At 48.3% G+C, this 17,792-nt stretch overlaps 3 protein-coding genes across 13 annotated transcripts in view; all 3 read right to left on the bottom strand.

Annotated features, from left to right (window-relative positions):
* Positions 1 to 7,829: 7,829 nt before the first annotated feature.
* Positions 7,830 to 9,589, bottom strand: LOC104847078 (coagulation factor VIII associated 1). The gene has a single exon (XM_010601067.3). The coding sequence runs from the start codon at positions 9,571 to 9,573 to the stop codon at positions 8,410 to 8,412; it is 1,164 nt and encodes a 387-aa protein (XP_010599369.1). The 5' UTR covers positions 9,574 to 9,589; the 3' UTR covers positions 7,830 to 8,409.
* A 994-nt stretch (positions 9,590 to 10,583) lies between these two features.
* Positions 10,584 to 11,146, bottom strand: LOC135228960 (histone H2A-Bbd type 2/3-like). The gene has a single exon (XM_064278506.1). The coding sequence runs from the start codon at positions 11,144 to 11,146 to the stop codon at positions 10,769 to 10,771; it is 378 nt and encodes a 125-aa protein (XP_064134576.1). The 3' UTR covers positions 10,584 to 10,768.
* A 475-nt stretch (positions 11,147 to 11,621) lies between these two features.
* TMLHE (trimethyllysine hydroxylase, epsilon) overlaps positions 11,622 to 17,792 on the bottom strand; it is a 153,346-nt gene continuing 147,175 nt past the window's right edge. For 5 of the 11 annotated variants that reach the window (XM_003421742.3, XM_064277831.1, XM_064277836.1 and 2 more), the window contains one exon: positions 13,482 to 17,496. In XM_003421742.3, coding sequence (XP_003421790.1) covers positions 17,365 to 17,496 — 132 coding nt within the window. In that variant the 3' untranslated portion in view covers positions 13,482 to 17,364. The other 6 variants (XM_064277838.1, XM_064277839.1, XM_064277841.1 and 3 more) reach the window with 3 other exon arrangements.

Here is a 17,792-nt window from a genome sequence, read left to right on the forward strand (position 1 = left end):
TACCATAATGGGCAGTGGAGTCAAAGCAGTAATGAGAATAGTCTGACTCATATGGACTTATGGCATTGGCTACTTAGTCATGGTGTCCCTAGGAGTGAAATAGATGGGAAATCTACTAAATATTTACTTGATCTGTAGAGGCAGAAGAATCCTAGGTCAAGTGAACAGCAGTCTAATTCGAATCACCAGAATAGAAAGTCACCACCTGTCAATCAATTCCCAGGCTTGAGCCAGTTTACAGACCCACAACCCCTTGAATGAAGGGGAGACTGGGTCCCCTTGGGGAAGTAACCCACTGCAGGGCCAAAAATGTATACTGTTAATCTTTCCCCCAGCTTTCCCCAAAGGGATCTATGGCCTTTTATGAGAGTGATGGTTCATTGGAGAAAAGGGAATAATCAGAATTTTCAAGGATTACTGAATACTGGCTCTGAACTGGTGTTAATTCCAGGAGACCCAAAACGTCACTGTGGCCCACTAGACAGAGTGGGGGCATATGGAGGTCAGGTTATTAATGGAGGCTTAGCTCAGCTTCATCTCACGGTGGGTCCAGTGGGTCCCAGAACCCACCCTGTAGTGATTTCCCCAGTCCCAGAATGCATAGTTGGAATATATATACCCACCAACTGGCAGAATCCACACATTGGATCCCTGACAAGTGGAGCAAGGGCTGTTATGGTAGGAAAATCCAAGTGGAAGCCATGAGAACTGCCCCTAACTAGGAAAATAGTAAACCAAAACCAATACTGCATTCCTGAAGGGATTGCAGAGATTACTGCCACTATCAAGGACTTGAAAGATGCAGGGGTGGTGATTCCCACCACATCCCCATTCAAGTCACCTATGTGGCCTGTGAAAAAAAGACAGACGGATCTTGGAGAAAGACGGTAAGTGGATTATTGGAAACTTAACCGGGTGGTGACTCCAATTGCAGTTGCTGTTCCAGATGTGGTTTCATTGCTTGAGCAAATTAATATATCTCCTGCTACCCAGTATGCAGCTATTGATCTGCCTTTTTCTCCGTACCTATTTCAAAGGAGCACCAGAAGCAGCTTGCCTTCAGCTGGCAAGGTCAGCAATACACTTTCAGTGTCCTACCTCAGCGGTATATCAACTCTCCAGCCCTATCTCATAATTTAGTCCCCAGGGACCTCGATCGCCTTTCACTTCCACAAGAACGTCACATTGGTCCATTACACTGATGACATTATGCTGACTGGACCTAGTAAGAAAGAAGTGTCAGTGACTCTGGACTTATTGGTAAAACTTTCAGGTGCCTTCCACCTCAGCGAGATTTTTTTTAGTGGCGTGGGGCATGTCCAGATATTCCTTCTACAGTGAAGGATAAGTATCTGGCCCCTCCCACAACTGAAAAGCAGGCACAATGCCTGGTGGGTCTCTTTGGATTTTGGAGGCAATGTATCCCTCATTTGGGTGTGCTACTCTGGCCTATTTATCAAGTAACTTGAAAAGCTGCTAGTTTTGAGTGGGCCTAGACCAAGATAAGGCTCTGCAACAGGTTCAGGCTGCTGTGCAAGAACTCTGTAACTTGGGCCGTATGATCCAGCTGATCCAATGGTGCTTGAAATGTCAGTGGCAGCTGGAGATTCTGTTTGGAGTATTTGGCAGGCCCCTATTGGTAAATCACAGTGCAGACCCTTAGGGTTTCGGAGCAAAACCCTGCCATCATCGACATAACTGCTCTCCTTTTGAGAAACAGCTTTTGGCTTGTTACTGGGCCTTAGTGGAGACTGAACTGAACACTTAACCATGGGCCACTAAGTCACCATGAGGCATGTGCTGTCCATCATGTTGTTTGACACACAGAGTCATAAAATCGGACATGCACAGCAGCGCTCCATCATTAAATGGAAGTGCTATATATGAGATCAGGCCCAAGCAGGACTTGAAGGCACAAGTAAATTGCATGAGGAAGAGGCTCAAATGCTCATGGTCTCCACTCCTGTCACATTACTTTCCATCTCCCAGTCTGCGCTTATGACCTCATTGGGAGTTCCCTATGATCAGTTGACTGAGGAAGAGAAAACTCGTGCCTGGTTTACACATGGTTGTGTGTGATATGCAGGCACCACTTGAAAGCGAACAGCAGCAGCACTACGGCCCCTTTCTGGGACCTCCCTGAAGGACAGTGGTGAAAGGAAATCCTTCCAATGCGCAGAACTTCGAGCACTGCACCTGGTTGTTCACTTTGCTTGGAAAGAGAGGTGGCCAGATGTATGATTGTATACTGATTCATGGGCTGTGGCCAATGGTTTGGCTGGATGGTCAGGGACTTGGAAGGAACATGATTGGAAAATTGGCAGCAAGGAGGTATGGGGAAGAAGCATGTGGATAGACCTCTCTGAATGGGCCAAAGGAGTGAAGTTATTTGTGTCTCATATGAATGCTCACCAAAGGGTGACTTCAGCAGAGGAAGATTTTAACAATCAAGTGGACAGGATGACATGTTCTGTGGAAACCAGTCATCCCCTTTCCCCAGCCATACCCATTATTGCCCAATGGGCTTATGAAAAAGTGGCCATGGTGGCAAGGATGGAGGTTATGCGTGGGCTCAGCAACATAGACTTGCACTCACCAAAGCCGACTTGGCTACAGCCACTGCTGAGCGCCTTACCTGCCAGCAGCAGAGACCAACACTGAGTCCTTCATATGGCACTATTCCTCGAGGTGATCAGCAAGCAACCTGGTGGCAGGGTGATTACATTAGACTGCTTCCATTCAATTGCCTCCCCTGTGTGCAGCGCTTCTGCCAAAACTACCATCCATGGATTTACAGAATACCTTGTCTACTGTCATGGCATCCCACACAGGACCACCTCAGATCAAGAGACTCACATCACAGCAAATGAAGTCCAGCAATGGGCTCATGCTCAATGGAATTCACTGGTCCAATGGCCTTTTAAAGACACAATTACAGCGCCAGCTAGGTGGCAATACCTTGCAGGGTTGGAGAAATGTTCTCCAGGAGGCTGTATATGCTCTAAACCAGTGTTAAATATATGGTGCTGTTTCTCCCATAGCCAGGGTCATGGGTCCAGGAATCAAGGGGTGGAAATGGGAGTGGCACCATCCACTATTACCCCTAGTGACTCACTCACGTAATTTTTGCTTCCTGTCCCCTCAACCGCATGTTCTGCGGGTCTGGAGGTCTTAGCTCCAAAGGCAGGAACGCTCCCACCTGGAGTTACAACACTGATCCCATTGAACTGGGAGTTAAGAATGCCACCCGGCCGCTATGGGCTCTTCACGCCTCTGCATAAACAGGCAAAGAGGGGGGATACCGTATTGGCTGGTGTGATTGATCCTGATTATCAAGAGGAAATGGGATTGATATTGTGTAATGCAGGTAAAGAACAGTATGCCTGGAATACGGGAGATCCGTTAGGGCGTCTCTTAGCGCTACCATGCCCTGTAACTAAAGTCAATGGAAAACTACAACAACCCAATTCCAACGTGACTGCTAATGGCCCAGAGCCTTCAGGAATGAAGGTTTGGGTCACCGCACCAGGCAAAGAGCCACAACCAGCTGATGTGTTTGCTGAGGATAAAGGGACTTCGGAATGGGTGGTGGAAGAAAGTAGTTCTAAATACCAACTACAAGCGCGTGACCAGTTGCAGAAACGAGAACTGTAATTGTTATATTTCTTCCTTGTAGGTGTGCATCAAATATTTTTGTTTTCTTGACTTATAAAATATAAGATGTAAACAGAGCTAGTGCATTTTCAGTTGTACGTGTGTTAGTTGTATCATGTTAGGTGCAAGTATGACTTTATAATTGCCTTTATTTAGAGGTTGCATATGGTTTAGGGAGATATGTACAGGTGCCAAGTTGGCAAGGGGTGGACTGTGATGGTTAAGATTCTGTGCCACTTTGGCGGACACATGATTCTCAGTGGTTTGGCAGTTATGAAGTAGTTGGCAGCTATGTAATGATGTAATAACCTCCATAATGATATCTGATATAACATAATCACCTCCATGATGAGACCTGCTATGAGCAGTCAGTCAGTTGAAAGGGAGTTTCATTGAGGGTGTGGCCTGCATCCAAAATACGTGAAGTTTCTGGGAAAGCCCATGGGCTTTTGCTTGCTCTAGATCCTGCATCTGGCTCCTGTTCATCTGACCTCCAGACCTTGAGATTTGAGCTAGCAGCTTACCTGCCAATCTTGTGATTCATCCACCTCTGCAGCCTGTGAGCTGTCGGCCTGCCAGCTTACCTGCCGATCTTGGGATTTTTAGCCTCCACAGCCTGCGAGTCAGCAGCCTTCCTGCTTACCTGTCAATCTTGGGTTCGTCAGCCCCTGCAGCTACATGAGTCAGGAGACGCCTCCAGCCTGGCCCACGGACTTGGGGCTTTCCAGCCTCTATAACCACATAAGCCATTTCCTTGATATAAATCCCTCCCTTTCTCTCTCTCTCTCTATGTATATATACACGCACATGCTTCACTGGATTTTCTTTTCTAGAGAACCCAGGCTAAGACAAAGATTACGCAAGAGAAATCATTTGTAGCCTGCAAAGGCTAAAAATTTCTAGCTGGCTCTTTACAGAAAAAGTTTGCAGACCAGCGGCCTAGTCTAATGGCAGTACAGATTCCCAGACACTTAATGGTAATCTTACGTACCAGAACCCTTCGGTTCCAGAGCATGCCTAATCTATTACTTTCAGTCTTAATCATCTTCCTCCACAGTAGAGGCTCACAAAAGTTTTTATGTCTTGGTAATACTCACATATGTTCTTTCTTATGCAATATTTTTCATTATAGGAGTATTGCTTGATGGAGGCAAAGGGGAGCCCCCACACCCATTGAGGAGCACAACTTCACTGCCACCGTTTCGAATAGTTTCCAATATTTTGAATGCTAATTTCTACTTTTCAATGAATATTTAAATAATAAGGATCTTTCCCCCGGTCTTCACATTTAAAATCACACTAATCACATCCTTTAGAAAAATATTTATCTTTGATAGTGTTAGGAATCAGTGTTAACTTTGATATTGAGGTGCTATGTAGCAAGCGAACTCCGAAATGATGGAACCAGGCCTTGGACCAGCTATCCGTGGCACTAAGATTCTGAGAGAGATCCATTAATGAGCCAACGGAAAACAAGGCGCTTCAGTGTTTCCTTCCAATCATGCTTGCATACCCCATACTGGGCTCTCTGGGAATCCCCTCCCACCCCCACCCCCACCCCCAGCCCCAACGCCCCGCCACAAGGAGTTTAGACCAGAGGCCCAAGGCGGCTTTTCCTTAAGCCCCAATCCAAATGATCTCAGCGGTCACCCTCCGTAACTCCTTGGCATTCCTGTCATAAGAGAGTAGGGCGGCCGACCAGGTCTGCAGTCCCGGGTCGAGGAGCGTACCAGAAAAAGCCAAAGAACAAAGAAGCGTGTACTGTGACAACATTTGCAATAAATTGGACTAGGAGTCTAGAGGTCAGTAGACCCCTTCCTGGCAGCCAAATGAGAGCAGAGGAATGGTGGCTGGATCTGTCTCAAATGGGCCGCTCCTGGATTTCCTGACCTGCTAGGCCCACACTGAAGTAGAAATGAAAACCAACCGGTTGCCATTGAAGTCGACTCTGACTCATGACAGCTCCACGTGTCAGAGTAAAAGTGTGCTCCATAGGGTTTTCAAGGCCTGATATTTTGGAAGTAGATTTCCAGGCCTTTCTTCTGAGGTGCCTCTAGGTGGACTTGAACCTCCAACCTTTCAGTTAGCAGTGGGGCATGGTAACCTATTCGCCCCACCTAGGGACTCCAGAAACAGAAAAGAGTACCCTAAAAGTCACACCCATTTTGAGCCGCTTAACTCAGCATCGCAACCCTCCCCCATCCCGGCTCCCCTCAAAACAAACACACGAAAATCCACCCCCAAGCTGTGCCCTTAAATCTCACCCTAAAAGCTTAGTAGTGTATACAACTCCAGCCTAAAGGATCCATTTCCCCAAAGTTGAGTGTTTAAGGATGAGGCTTATTTTGAGGAGCTCTTACTACTACCCTAAAACTGTAAAAAAGAAAAAAGAAGAAAGGAAAAGGAAAGGAAGAAAGAGGAGGAAGGGAGGGAGGGAGGGAGGGAAGGGAAGGGAAGGGAAGGAGGGAGGGAGGGAGGGAGGGAAGGAAGGAAGGAAGGAAGGAAGGAAGGAAGGAAGGAAGGAAGGAAGGAAGGAAGGAAGGAAGGAAGGAAGGAAGGAAGGGAAGGAAAGGAAGGAAAGGAAGGAAGGAAAGAAACGAAATGGTGAACAACGATACTGCCTCGCATGTACATAATCACAAAATAGCAAAGAGACACGCTCTGATTTTACGCGTTTGAATGAAAAACTGCGGAAAGATCCCTATTACAAATAAAAGTTGTAATCTAGATTACACACAGCTATCGGAAGACTAGAGGAAACCGTGGTGGCGTAGTGGTTAAGAGCTACGACTGCTAACCAAAAGGTCAGCAGTTCCAACCCGCCAGGCGCTCCTTGGAAACTCTATGGGGGCAGTTCTACTCTGTCCTCCAGGGTTGCTCTGAGTCGGAACTGGCTCGACAGCAACAGGTTTGGTTTGGTTTGGTTTGGTTTTTGGTATCAGAATAGAACCAAAACTGTGAACCCCAATGCCTTGGAACTATTGCACTGGACACACGTGCGCCGCAGCTATCAGAATAAGGACTGCGTGGCAAATCAGCTCCGCAGGTTCATTTCCCGGCATCGCGCACGTGCTAGATACGCTGTACGTTTCAAATGCACAAGTATCTATCGGAGCTGAAAGAGAAGTTATCTAGCTCTGCTTTTTGCCTCCTGACAAGTAGGTAAGATATTCACATTATACAGATGAGTCAAATCTAAACCACCAGTTAGGAGTATTAGAATAGCTCTATCAATCATGGATTTAGGGCTGTTAACAACCACCCAGCTGTAAGGAATAAAATTATTCCCAGGAACATGTACGGGGCGGATGAAACGCAGGAGAAATTGGTGATCACCAAGACATAGAAATCAGCTGAGAGGTGAGGCCAGAGTCAGGATAAAATCACATAGCTTAAGAATTTAAGCAGAGCTATCCCGGTGGCCTAGTGGCTAAGTGCTAGGGCTGCTAACCAAAGGGTCAGCAGTTGGAATCTGCCAGGCGCTCCTTGGAAACTCTATGGGGCAGTTCTACTCTGTCCTATAGGGTCGCTGTGAGTCAGAATTGACTCGACGGCAGTGGGTTTGGTTTGTTGTTGTTGTTGTTGGTTATCCCAGTGGCGTAGTGGTTAAGAGCTAGGGCTGCTAACCTTAATTAAGGTCGGCAGTTCGAATCCACCAGGGACTCCTTGGAAACCCTACGGGGCAGTTCTACTCTGTCCTATAGGGTCGCTACGAGTCGGAATCGACAGGACGGCAACGGGTTTTGGTTTTATGCAAAAGAAAATCCTCAGTATAAAATAAAGATGGGGCTGGGTTGGGGGGAGGAAAAAGAGGAGGGGAATAAAAGAGTGTAGTGGGTTGAATGGTGCTCCCCCTCTCCACCCACCAAAAAAAAAAGAGGGCGGGGAGAGAGAGAGAGAGAATTATGTCCAGCCCGGAACCTGTGACAGTGGCCCTACTTGGGAAAAGGGTCTTTGCAGATGTAGCTAAGTGAAGGATCCTGAGGTGAGATCGCTTTGGATTATCCTGGTGGGCCCAAAATTCAGTGAGATTTGTCCTTCTAAGAGGAGGAGAAGACACAGAGAGAAGGGGTGAAGGCACACAGAGGAGAGAGGAGGCTGCCATGGGAAGACACAGGCAGAGAAGATTGGAATGATGTGTCTAAAAGCCAAGGAACGCCTGGAACCACCAGAACATGGAAGAGGCAAGGAAGCATTCTCCCCTAGGGCCTTGAATCTGGACTTCTGGCCTCGAGAACTGTGAGGGAATAAAAGTTCCTTAAAAGCTACCGGGTTTGTGGTCACTTGTTCGGGTAGCCCTAGGCAACTACTAGGGAGATTCTCATCTCTATGTTGCCGTCTTGGGGAAGAGAATCGGGCCCCTAGCCCGAGTCTATCATCACGTGTTTCCTCCTACTCTCCGAAGCCACCCAGACATGCCTCGGAAGAAAGGCCTGGCGATCTGCTTCTGAAAGGTCACGCCTGGAAAACCCTATGCAGGGAGTGCAGTGCTACTCTGCACACACCGGGTCCCCATGACTCAGAACCCAGCCACGGCAACTGGTGTTTTTTTTTTTTTTTTTTTTTAATTATTATGGAAACAAGCACTTGGGACACAGCTAATCTTCAGTAAACTAAATTCTGATTCCCATGGTGACCACAGCAATAACACAAAACAGTACGATGAGGAAAAACGTCTTTTATTTCTCCCCAGATGCAAAGGTGGATGCGTGAGGTTTGCTAACAGGAAAAGAGTCACTTGGTTAATGGGACTGATCAGATCCCCTGTCCCGAGGGGGAGATGGTTTCTTGCAGGACGAGGTGCAGGAGGTGGTTCTGCTCGGCACTCAGCAGCGGCCACATCTCCACCTGCAGCGACTTGATGGCTTCGGTGTCCTTTTCGTGGGTCGCCATGACCAAGGACTGGAGCAGCAGAAAGAGCTCCTCGGGAAGCTGGCCGCTGCTCTCCTGCCCGTGGCTGTCGAAAGCCTCCCAGGAGTACTTCTCCAAGGTCTGGGCGTGCTCCGGCAGCAGCTTGGCGGGCGGTGGCTGCAGGAGGAGCAGCAGCAGCACGCGGGACACTTCGCAGCGGACCAGCACGTCTGAGAAGGCGCCCAGAGCGGCGGGAGAAGGCGCCGCAGAGCCGGCGCTAGCAGGGAGCGGCACCGGCAGGACCAGGGCCGTGTCGGGTCCCGGCGGGGGCCCGGGCGGCTGCGGCCCCTGTAGCTGTAGCTGTAGCGACGACGACGACGACGACGACGACGACGGCGGCGGCGGCGGAGGCTGCACCGGGTGGGTGCCGTGCTCCCGCGCCAGGCGCTGCATGCGCGTGAAGACCGCCAAGGCCGCGTTGTAGTCCCGCGCCAGCAGCTGGCAGGAGGCGGCGTCGCCGAGCGCTTGCAGCGCGGCCAGGGGCAGCTGGGGCAGCTGCAGCTGGGCGGCCCGCTGGAAGTGGCCGGCGGCGGCGGCCGGCTGGCCCAGGTCGCGCAGGGCGGCGGCCAGCTCGAGGCAGAGCGCGGCGGCGGCGGCCGGCTGGCCCAGCTCGAGGTGCAGGCGCACGGCGGCGCCCAAGGCGCTGGCGGCGGCCTGCAGCGGCTCCCCGTAGGCGGCGGGGCAGACCAGGCGCTGGCGCGCGTCACGCTCCTGCCGCAGGAAGAGGCGCGCGGCCTCGGTGAGCGCCAGCGCCTCGCCGGGCCCGTGGAAGAGCGCCTGCTGGCAGCGGGCCACCGCCAGCTGGCACCAGGCGGCGTAGGGCAGGCACTCCTGGGCGCGCAGCTCGCGGCCCAGCTGCCCGAACTGCTCCCCGGCCTCGGCCACGTTCGGCTTCCGCAGGAACCGCTTCTTCAGCTTGTTCGACACCAGCCGGTACCGGGCCAGGAAGTCCCCGGCCTCGGGCCCCGGGCCCGCACCGCCGCCCAAACCGGCGCCGGCAGCCGCCATCTTCGCCGCCTCAGCGCTTCCGGGCGCGCAGACGTAAGCGGCGAACGTGACGGCGGCCGCAGCGGGCGGGCACGGCGGCCGCGACGTGCCGGCGTCACGCTGCGGCAGCCGCGGCCGCGCCCCCGCGGGGCGCCCCCCGCCCTCCCCTTGGCCGAGGTGACAGGCACATCGAGCTTTGGGAGTCGGGGCCTGGCCGGACGCTGGCCGCGTATGCAAAAATGGAGGGCGGGAGGGGCCTGGCCGGGCTAGGGCTGCTGCTAGGTTAGGACGGCTTGTTTACCCGCGTTGCCAGAGGTGCTCTAAACCTGTTAAAAGCAAACAAACAGCCACAACAACAACAACAGCAACAAAAAGCAAAACAAAAACCACCAAACCCATTGCCATTGAGTTGATTCTGACTCTAAGCGACCCTATAGGACCGAGCGGAACTGCCCCCTAGGGTTTCCAGGGGGCGGCTGGTGGATTCCAACTGCTGACCTTTTCGGCTAGCAGTCCGGCTCCTAACCACTAGGCCGCCAGGGTTTCCCTAAACCCGTTAGGCGGCTCAAAATTTACGGACTCCGACTAAAGTGGTCCTGCACGACCACCGTTCCTTTTTGGTGCCTCTCTTTACTGTTTTCCGCCTGCCTCCTCATCGTCGCCCCTGCCCCCTTGAAGTCCCTGTCCACCGCTGTGTCCCCCTTGCCACCCCGCCCCTGTGGCCCTTAGGCTTGCCTCCTCTGCATAAAGCCTTGGGCGCCACAGCCACGGTCTTCGGCTCCATCGCAGCTGGCACCCCCACCTTGGGGGCTTCACCCTGCCAGGGGGCCCCCAGACCTTGACCTCCTCAGAGGCCGTGGGGGGAGGGGGGGAGTCTTCTGCACCCCCCGCGCCCTCTCCCTGCACCGTCGCCAGGAGAGACTGCTCCTCCTCCGTCTCTGAAGCCCGGGAGTCAAGCCCCGGCCCAGACCACCACCACTCTCACCCCACCCCCCCACCCCCCCCACCCCTCCAGCCATGTCCCTCTGGGATTCTCCACGTGCAGGCCTCAGGGCCACCGGCCGGCCACAGAGGGACTCACGCACACCCAGGGTTTCTGAAAACACTTTAATAGAACTGATACGGAGGCTGCCCGAGGCCGAAGGGAAGGCAGGCCGCCGGGTGCCTCCCCGGCTGGGGGCTGGGAGCGCGTCTGGCACGGGCCCTGGGACCCTCACTAGCGGGCCGGGGCCACCTGGGAGATGGTCGTAGTCAGGAAGAAGCCACTGAGCAGAGCGTTGTTGTGCACGGCCATATCCACGAGCTCCGGGGTGACGAGCCTCCTGCCGCTGTTCTGGGCCTCGTTGCCCGCCAGCTCCAGGATCTTGGCCGTCAGGCACTTGAGGATGGCCGCCAGGAACACGGGCGCCGACGAACTCAGGCGCTGGGCGTAGTGGCCCTCCCGGAGCAGATGCGCCACGTGGCTGGCGGAGAAGATCAGCTCGGTGCGAGAGCGGGTCCGCCTCTGGCGACGGGAGGACCCTCCACCTCCCCCTCCACCTCCACCACCTCCACCACCACCACCACCACCACGACGGCTCCGTTTCCCGGCCATGCGGCTCGGTTCGCTGCGACTTCTCCGGCGCGCCTGGTCCAACCGTCCAGCTGCTGCGGCCTCCACCGGCCTCTCACAACCGACGCTTCGACGCAGGCACCCCGCTGTCTCCTAGCGCCCGCCGACCGGCCCCTCACTGGTCAGAGGGGCAGCCTTTGTGAGACACGTGGCCTGCGTGACGTCACTGGCTTCCTTCCAGCTGGGCCCGGAAGGGCCACTGTCAATCGCTGGCACGGCCTGGGGGCGGGGGGGTGGGGGGTGGGGGGGGACTCCGCTTTGCTGCTCGACTTCAACGTGGCCCGCAAGACCGTGTGCAGTACCAGCCCGCGTGTCGTGCAACCAGCGCCACTTCCTAACGCCAGAACGTTTTCATCACCCTCTTACATTAATTGGCGACCCGATTATTTTCTGCTTTGAATGTTTTGTTGACACCGTGTGTTGTCCTTAATGGAAGCATGCTGAATCATTGTGTCTGAATTTTTGGTTAAAAAAAAAAAAAAGTTGCCGTGGAGTCCATCCTGACTTACAGTGACCCTATAGGACAGAGTAGAACTGCTCCATAGGGTTGCCAGAGAGCGGCTGGTGGATTCCAACTGCCGACCTTAAGGTTAGCAGCTGTAGCCTCTTAACCACTGCGCCATTAGGGCTCAGAACTTTTGGTAGGTAGTATGGATTTTTTTTTTCCTTGCCCCCTCCCACAAGCCTACCCTGTGTTTAGTGGTACATATGAAGTACCACTAATTATACCCTAGAGTCCCCACTGGGTTCTCTTGGTACATAATGTGTAACGAATCAAAATTTCCAAAATGTCTATTTTTCCTACCACAAATAGACACCTCAATACCCTGTAAAAAGCAGTAATTTGAGGCGCATGCCCGTTTCTTCAGTTTCAGTCATAAAGGCCCCTGCCTTGCAGCAGGAAGCACTGTCAGTGGTACAGGAGCTTCACAATAAACCCCAGAGGCTGAAAAAATTCATGGTCGCTGTATGTACTGCCTGGGACAAAATGCTCGATTAAGCAGTCACTCCGGCATTCTCCCCTCCAGCCAGGCCCTGGCAACCCCTAATCTGCTTTCCTTCTCTATGCTTTGTCTGTTACGGGCATTTCATATCAATGGAACCATACAATAGATGGCTTTTTATGCCTGGATTCTTTCACTCAGCATTAGGTTTCCCAGGTTCATCCACGCCCTAGCATGTATCATCGGTGCTTCATTTCCTTTTTATGGCTGCATAATAGTCCACCCTATGGGGAAACCCAGTTTTGTTTTTGTTTTTTTTGTTTATCCATTCATCCCTGGTTGGACAATTGGGCGTGCCCTTTCCACCTTTAGGCCATGGGGAATAGTGCTGCTGTAAACATGCATGTTTAAAAAAAAAATTTTTTTTTTTTTAAACACGCATGGACAAACTTTTGTTGGAATACCTGGTTTCAAGTGTATATCTGGGACTCATACCTAGGAGTAGAATTGCTGGGTCACATGTGTGGTAACTCTATGTTTAACTTTTTGAGGAACTGCCAAACTTTTCCACAGCAGCTGCACTGGCAGTCCTTCCTAACCCTTTCGAAATCTAACAGTGGCAATTGAGGGCATCTATTCACCAAAAAAGGAGCCCTGATGGCTCCGTGGTAATGTGCTGGGCTGCTAACCAAAAGAACCCCTCCAGAGAAACATGTGGCAGTCTGCTTCGGTAAAGATCACAGCCTTGGAAACCCTATGGGGCAGTTCTACTCTGTCCTGTAGGGCCGCTATGAGTCAGAATTGACTCAGCAGCAGTGGGTTTGGGTTTTTTTTTTTGTTTGTTTATTCACCAAAACATCGGGGTTTCAAACTATCAGCTGCTCCCCCGGAGAAAAATGTGGCAGTCCGCCTCCGTAAAGATTTACAGCCTTGCAAACTCTATGTGGCAAATCTACTGTCCTATAGGGTCGCTGTGAGTTGAAACTGACTCTGTGGCAACGGGTTTGGTTTTATGCACAAGGAGCCCTGGTGGTGCAGTGGTTAAGAGCTCAGCTGCTAACCAAAAGGTCGGAGGTTCCAGTGGGAGATGGGAGAGAGATGTGGCAGCTTCCGCTAAGATTACAGCTTTGGAAACCCTATGGGGCAGTTCTACTCTCTACTCTGTCCTGTAGGGTCACTAGGAGTCGGCATTGACTTGAGCGCAACAGGTTTGGTTTTTTACTCACATAGGTATATTCTTGATTTCTTTTCTACTTACTCCCTCAGTCCACTTCTCTTCATGTTAAGAGGGTACCGGAGACTATTCCCAGGATTTCACTCACATCTTTTTGCTCAGTATTCCTTCTGGGGGCTGTGGAAGGATAAGAAGCATGCTAAACCATTCTCACCACTAGAATCTTCTTTTATTCCTTGGAAGCCTTTCTCCCCCCTCCCCCTTTTTGCATTTTACCCTTTCTTATTCATTTAATTAAGCATTATTGGGCAAAGGAAATGCTTTGATCCTTCTTCACTCTACCATCTTTTACAAAGGAATTTCTAATTGGGTGAGGGATGATTGATCAGAAACTCTGGGAAGTCAGTGTATAGGGAAATAGAACGGAAGGTTATGCTGGGCTGCGTTACAAAGATATAGAGAGAAACCAATATTCAAAGAGAAACTAGCTGAAAAATTTCCAGATTTGATAAAACACATGATTCCTCATATTCTGAAAGGAGAGGCCTCAAGGAGAATCAATAAAACCAAATTATGGGGAAACTGCAGGCCAGCAAACACAAGGGGAAGATCTTAAAAGCAACTAGAAAGAGAAGACACATTACTACCAAATAAATAATAAACTGACAGCAGACTTCTTACCAGCCACAATGAAAGTGGAATCATATCATTAATGCACTCCGAAAAAAGAACAGTGTTTACCAGGAATGTTATACCCAACAACACGGTCATTCAAAAATGAGGGTGAAATCAAAATATTCTTGAAAAAAGATTGAGAGAGTTGACCACTCACTAGAAGAAAAACTTAAAGATATTCCTCCAATATAAGTAAATTGAACAGAGAAGAAGCAAGATGTAACAGGCACACGGCAAACAAAGAAATTAATAACCATGGCCCTGAGTCTAAAAAAAAATAGACTGTATAAAACAGTACAACCGACAAAATGAACTAAAATACTGGACAACATTCACTTGTCAGACAAGGTTCTTGTATTATTTGGGATGAAACTGGAGATGATGACTAACTTAAGACTTGATAAAATGAAGGATTCATGATAAAAATTTAAGGACCTTGATAAGCTTTGATCCGTTAGTATCCCACATATGAAAGATTAAAAATCTTAAATTTGTCCAAAACTCATTAACTCCAAGTTATCCAGAATATATATATATACACTAATTTACTGGAAAGTATTCTGGGGATGATGGAGAGGGAAGTGCTTAGAAAAGAGACTTCACAGTGTTTTCTAAATTGGGAAAGTGAGAGGTAGTGAACATTTATTGAGTAATAAAAAAAAAAATTTTTTTTTTAAGGCATATTAGTTAAAAGCATTTTTTTCTGGGGCCATATTTCTGGGATTCTTATCCAAGCTCTGACTATTTGCTGCATGATCTTTGGCAAGCTATTTAATCTCTCGTCGTCTGTGTTTCTTCATTTGTAAAATGGGGACAAGGTTGCTGTTGGGATTAAAAGCCCTTAGAACAGTGCCTGGCACATATAAAGCACTATTTAAGAGTTACATAGTATTACTGACCATCAATATGTGCTTCAAACATCTTACTTAATACTCACAAAATAGTTTGAAAACCCTGTGAGGTAGGTATTATTCTTACTGTATCCATGTGAGAAATGGAAGCAACAAGAAGTCAAACAAAATGACCAAGGCCATACAACTAGAGTGGCACAGCTTTTAGATACTGGCTAGTCCAAGGCCTCGATTTCATAAAACAGCAAAGTGAACCACATAATAGAAGAGGGACATGCCTCAGGTAATTTAGTGAGTCAGTGGTATAACTCAACCTACATCTCTACAATAGAGTTTTTGCCTTCAGTGATTCTCAAATTTTGGTGTGCTTCAGAAGCCCCTGGAGGGATGCTAAAACTGATTGTTGGGCTCAATTCCCAGAGTTTCTGATCAATTATCCCTCGCAGAATTATAGAACTGACAGGTTAATTGCAGCTGTTGTGATTTCCTAGTTAAATTTCTTTAGAGATTATTTGAATGAAAGTAACCCTTGTTCTGAGAAGTTACTTAATAAAAAACTGTACTCCATTCTCACTATCACTGAACTTGTACACTTAACTTGGTCTGGGGTAGGACCAAAGTATGTGCCAAAATTTATTGCGATTTAACTGCCAAACACAAAGGACATACTTCTAGAGAAATGTAGTAATTTTTCATGAGTTTGTATGAAAACAATTTATTCATTCTTTTGTGAGCAAATTTGTATTATGAAACTACTATTTTTAGGGCACTGTGTTAGATCTGTGCTTCTGACTCCTATGATCCCATCCCACCATGGAAAAAGATAAAGGACACTTTATAGTTGAGCTTAGTAGACAAGATCCCTGCTTATAGTCTCCGGGACACCTGAAAGAAATGTAAAAAGAAAGTTTTCAATGCAGCGTGGTTTACACTAAAATATTTCCTTTCCATATTTCTTCCTCTCAAGGGAAATACATTTCAGAAAGGGGTTGATTTCAAATTTATGAGAAGGAGGGTGAAATAATGAATCAAGATTCCAGGAGAGACAGGAGGTAAGGGGAGTCCTTCAGTAAGGGGAAAAGGTTGATTTGTGTACCTATCCCTCGAGGGCTATGGATATGTTTTTTGCTTGTCATCAATCAATATTGACCTCACATATAGTGTAAACTTCAAGGTGAATTTAGGCAGAATTCTAAAAAGGGCAAATATCCTGATGAAAATGAATGGACACTTACTTTAGGAGTCATAGTAGAAGACAGAAAAGATTGCATGTTCTGTTCTGATTGGTAAAGAGTATGCTCTTTAACACTTGACCTTAATTATTAATTCTTTGACCTAACGAATTTCATGGAAGGCCCCTAAAGATCCTATATAGTGCAAATAAAATGCAGAAATATTTTGATAACATAAAATGTTCAACAGGTCAATAAAATTATGTATAAACTACCAAGTGTGACCTAGGAACTCCCTGAAAATATCAGATTAGACTTTAGTCTCTGTTACAATCCTGACATTGCTTTGTGACTCCCTATCTCTCTCTCTCTCTCTGTAATGGTGGTGAGGGAACCATTAAAAGAAAAAAAGCAGGAGCCATTGTGATTTTCTAGTTTAATTTCTGGAGAGATTATCTGGATGGGAGTAAGCCTTGTTCTGGAAGTTACTCAATAAAATATTATATTTGTATTTTATTCCCACTTCATCACTGAACTTGTGCTACTGAGCAATTCCTAGTGTCTCCTATACTGTAGTGAAAAATCTAGGATTTCAGGTAAATGCTTTAATTCATAGGCTTTTGTAAAGGGACTATCCTAAGGTATCCTCTAGGCCATTGGTTTTTCAAAGTGTGGTGTGAAGACACCTGGAGGTTTCCCTGAGACCCTTTTATCAGGACCATGAGTTCAGAGCTACTTTTATAATATCACTAAGATTATATTTGGCTTTTCACATTCTTTCCCTCACAAGTATACGGGGGACTTTTCCAGTGGCTCCACGATGTGTGATGATGCTGTGGCTCTGGCAGTTGAGAAATGTGTGCTTGTGTATTCTTGAGCTTTAAACATTTCTCAGTTTTCATTTCTAATAAAATTAGTATTAGAACACAATAGATATACCCACACACAAGAACTCTTTGGGGTCCTCGATAACTTTTAAGAGCGATAAGGTATCCTGAGACCAAAAATTTGCAAAGTACTGCGTTATCAAGATTTGTTTTCTAAGTGATCTAGTTGGAACAATTTTTTACCTAAGGACTATTATTCCTTCCCCATCAATATTAGTATTCCATTTCTGAAATAGATTGACCAAAATAGTATCAAAAGATTTAAAAGACAAGTGGGTCTATGTTATAACTTGGGGAAGAGAGCTACCCACTAGATGGCTGACATCAGGTAACTCAGAGGCCCCTCTTTAACAGTTTACTCCTACCAGAGAAAAAGGAAAACTTCTGTTCTGTGGGATGGGATAAGAAGACAATTTGAAGTAGGTTATGACACAGTATTATTCTGCTGATAGGAAATTCTGGTAGGCAGAGTACCAGGTGTGTTCATAATCCCAATTTTAAGCCTGAAGCCCTAAGAGACGAGCAGTATTTAATACATCATCTCTTGTTAAGTAGCAGCCACAGAGTTGGCGGTAGCCAGTGAAGGATTCCCTGCCGTGTAGGACACGCCAGTTGTCTATAAACAGGACCTGTGAATGGGCAAAAAAAGAGAGAAAACGCCATTAGAACGGGGGCATACCAAAGGAACCCTAAATCAGCAGAGAGAATTTTAAGGAAAAGCTTTAGGTTGCTCTCTGCTTATTCTCAATGAGGTATTTTTTTTTAATTAAGCAGACATTTGGAAACCAGAATGTGTAGAGCCCTATAGTAGGCTAAATGGAAGTCACAAAGGTATTAGTAGATAATGGGCCCTGCACCTGAGGAATTTGTTTCTTGGGTAATTGTTCTCTTATCGAAGCAAATCGGGTAACTGGTTTCTTTTTCT

This window comes from Loxodonta africana, chromosome X (genome assembly GCF_030014295.1).
Source record: "Loxodonta africana isolate mLoxAfr1 chromosome X, mLoxAfr1.hap2, whole genome shotgun sequence".
NCBI lineage: Eukaryota > Metazoa > Chordata > Mammalia > Proboscidea > Elephantidae > Loxodonta > Loxodonta africana.

Bases quoted from the DNA above. Each gene is read 5' to 3' on its own strand.
- LOC104847078 (XM_010601067.3), bottom strand. From the start codon at position 9,573: ATGGCGGCTGCCGGCGCCGGTTTGGGCGGCGGTGCGGGCCCGGGGCCC.
- LOC135228960 (XM_064278506.1), bottom strand. From the start codon at position 11,146: ATGGCCGGGAAACGGAGCCGTCGTGGTGGTGGTGGTGGTGGTGGAGGT.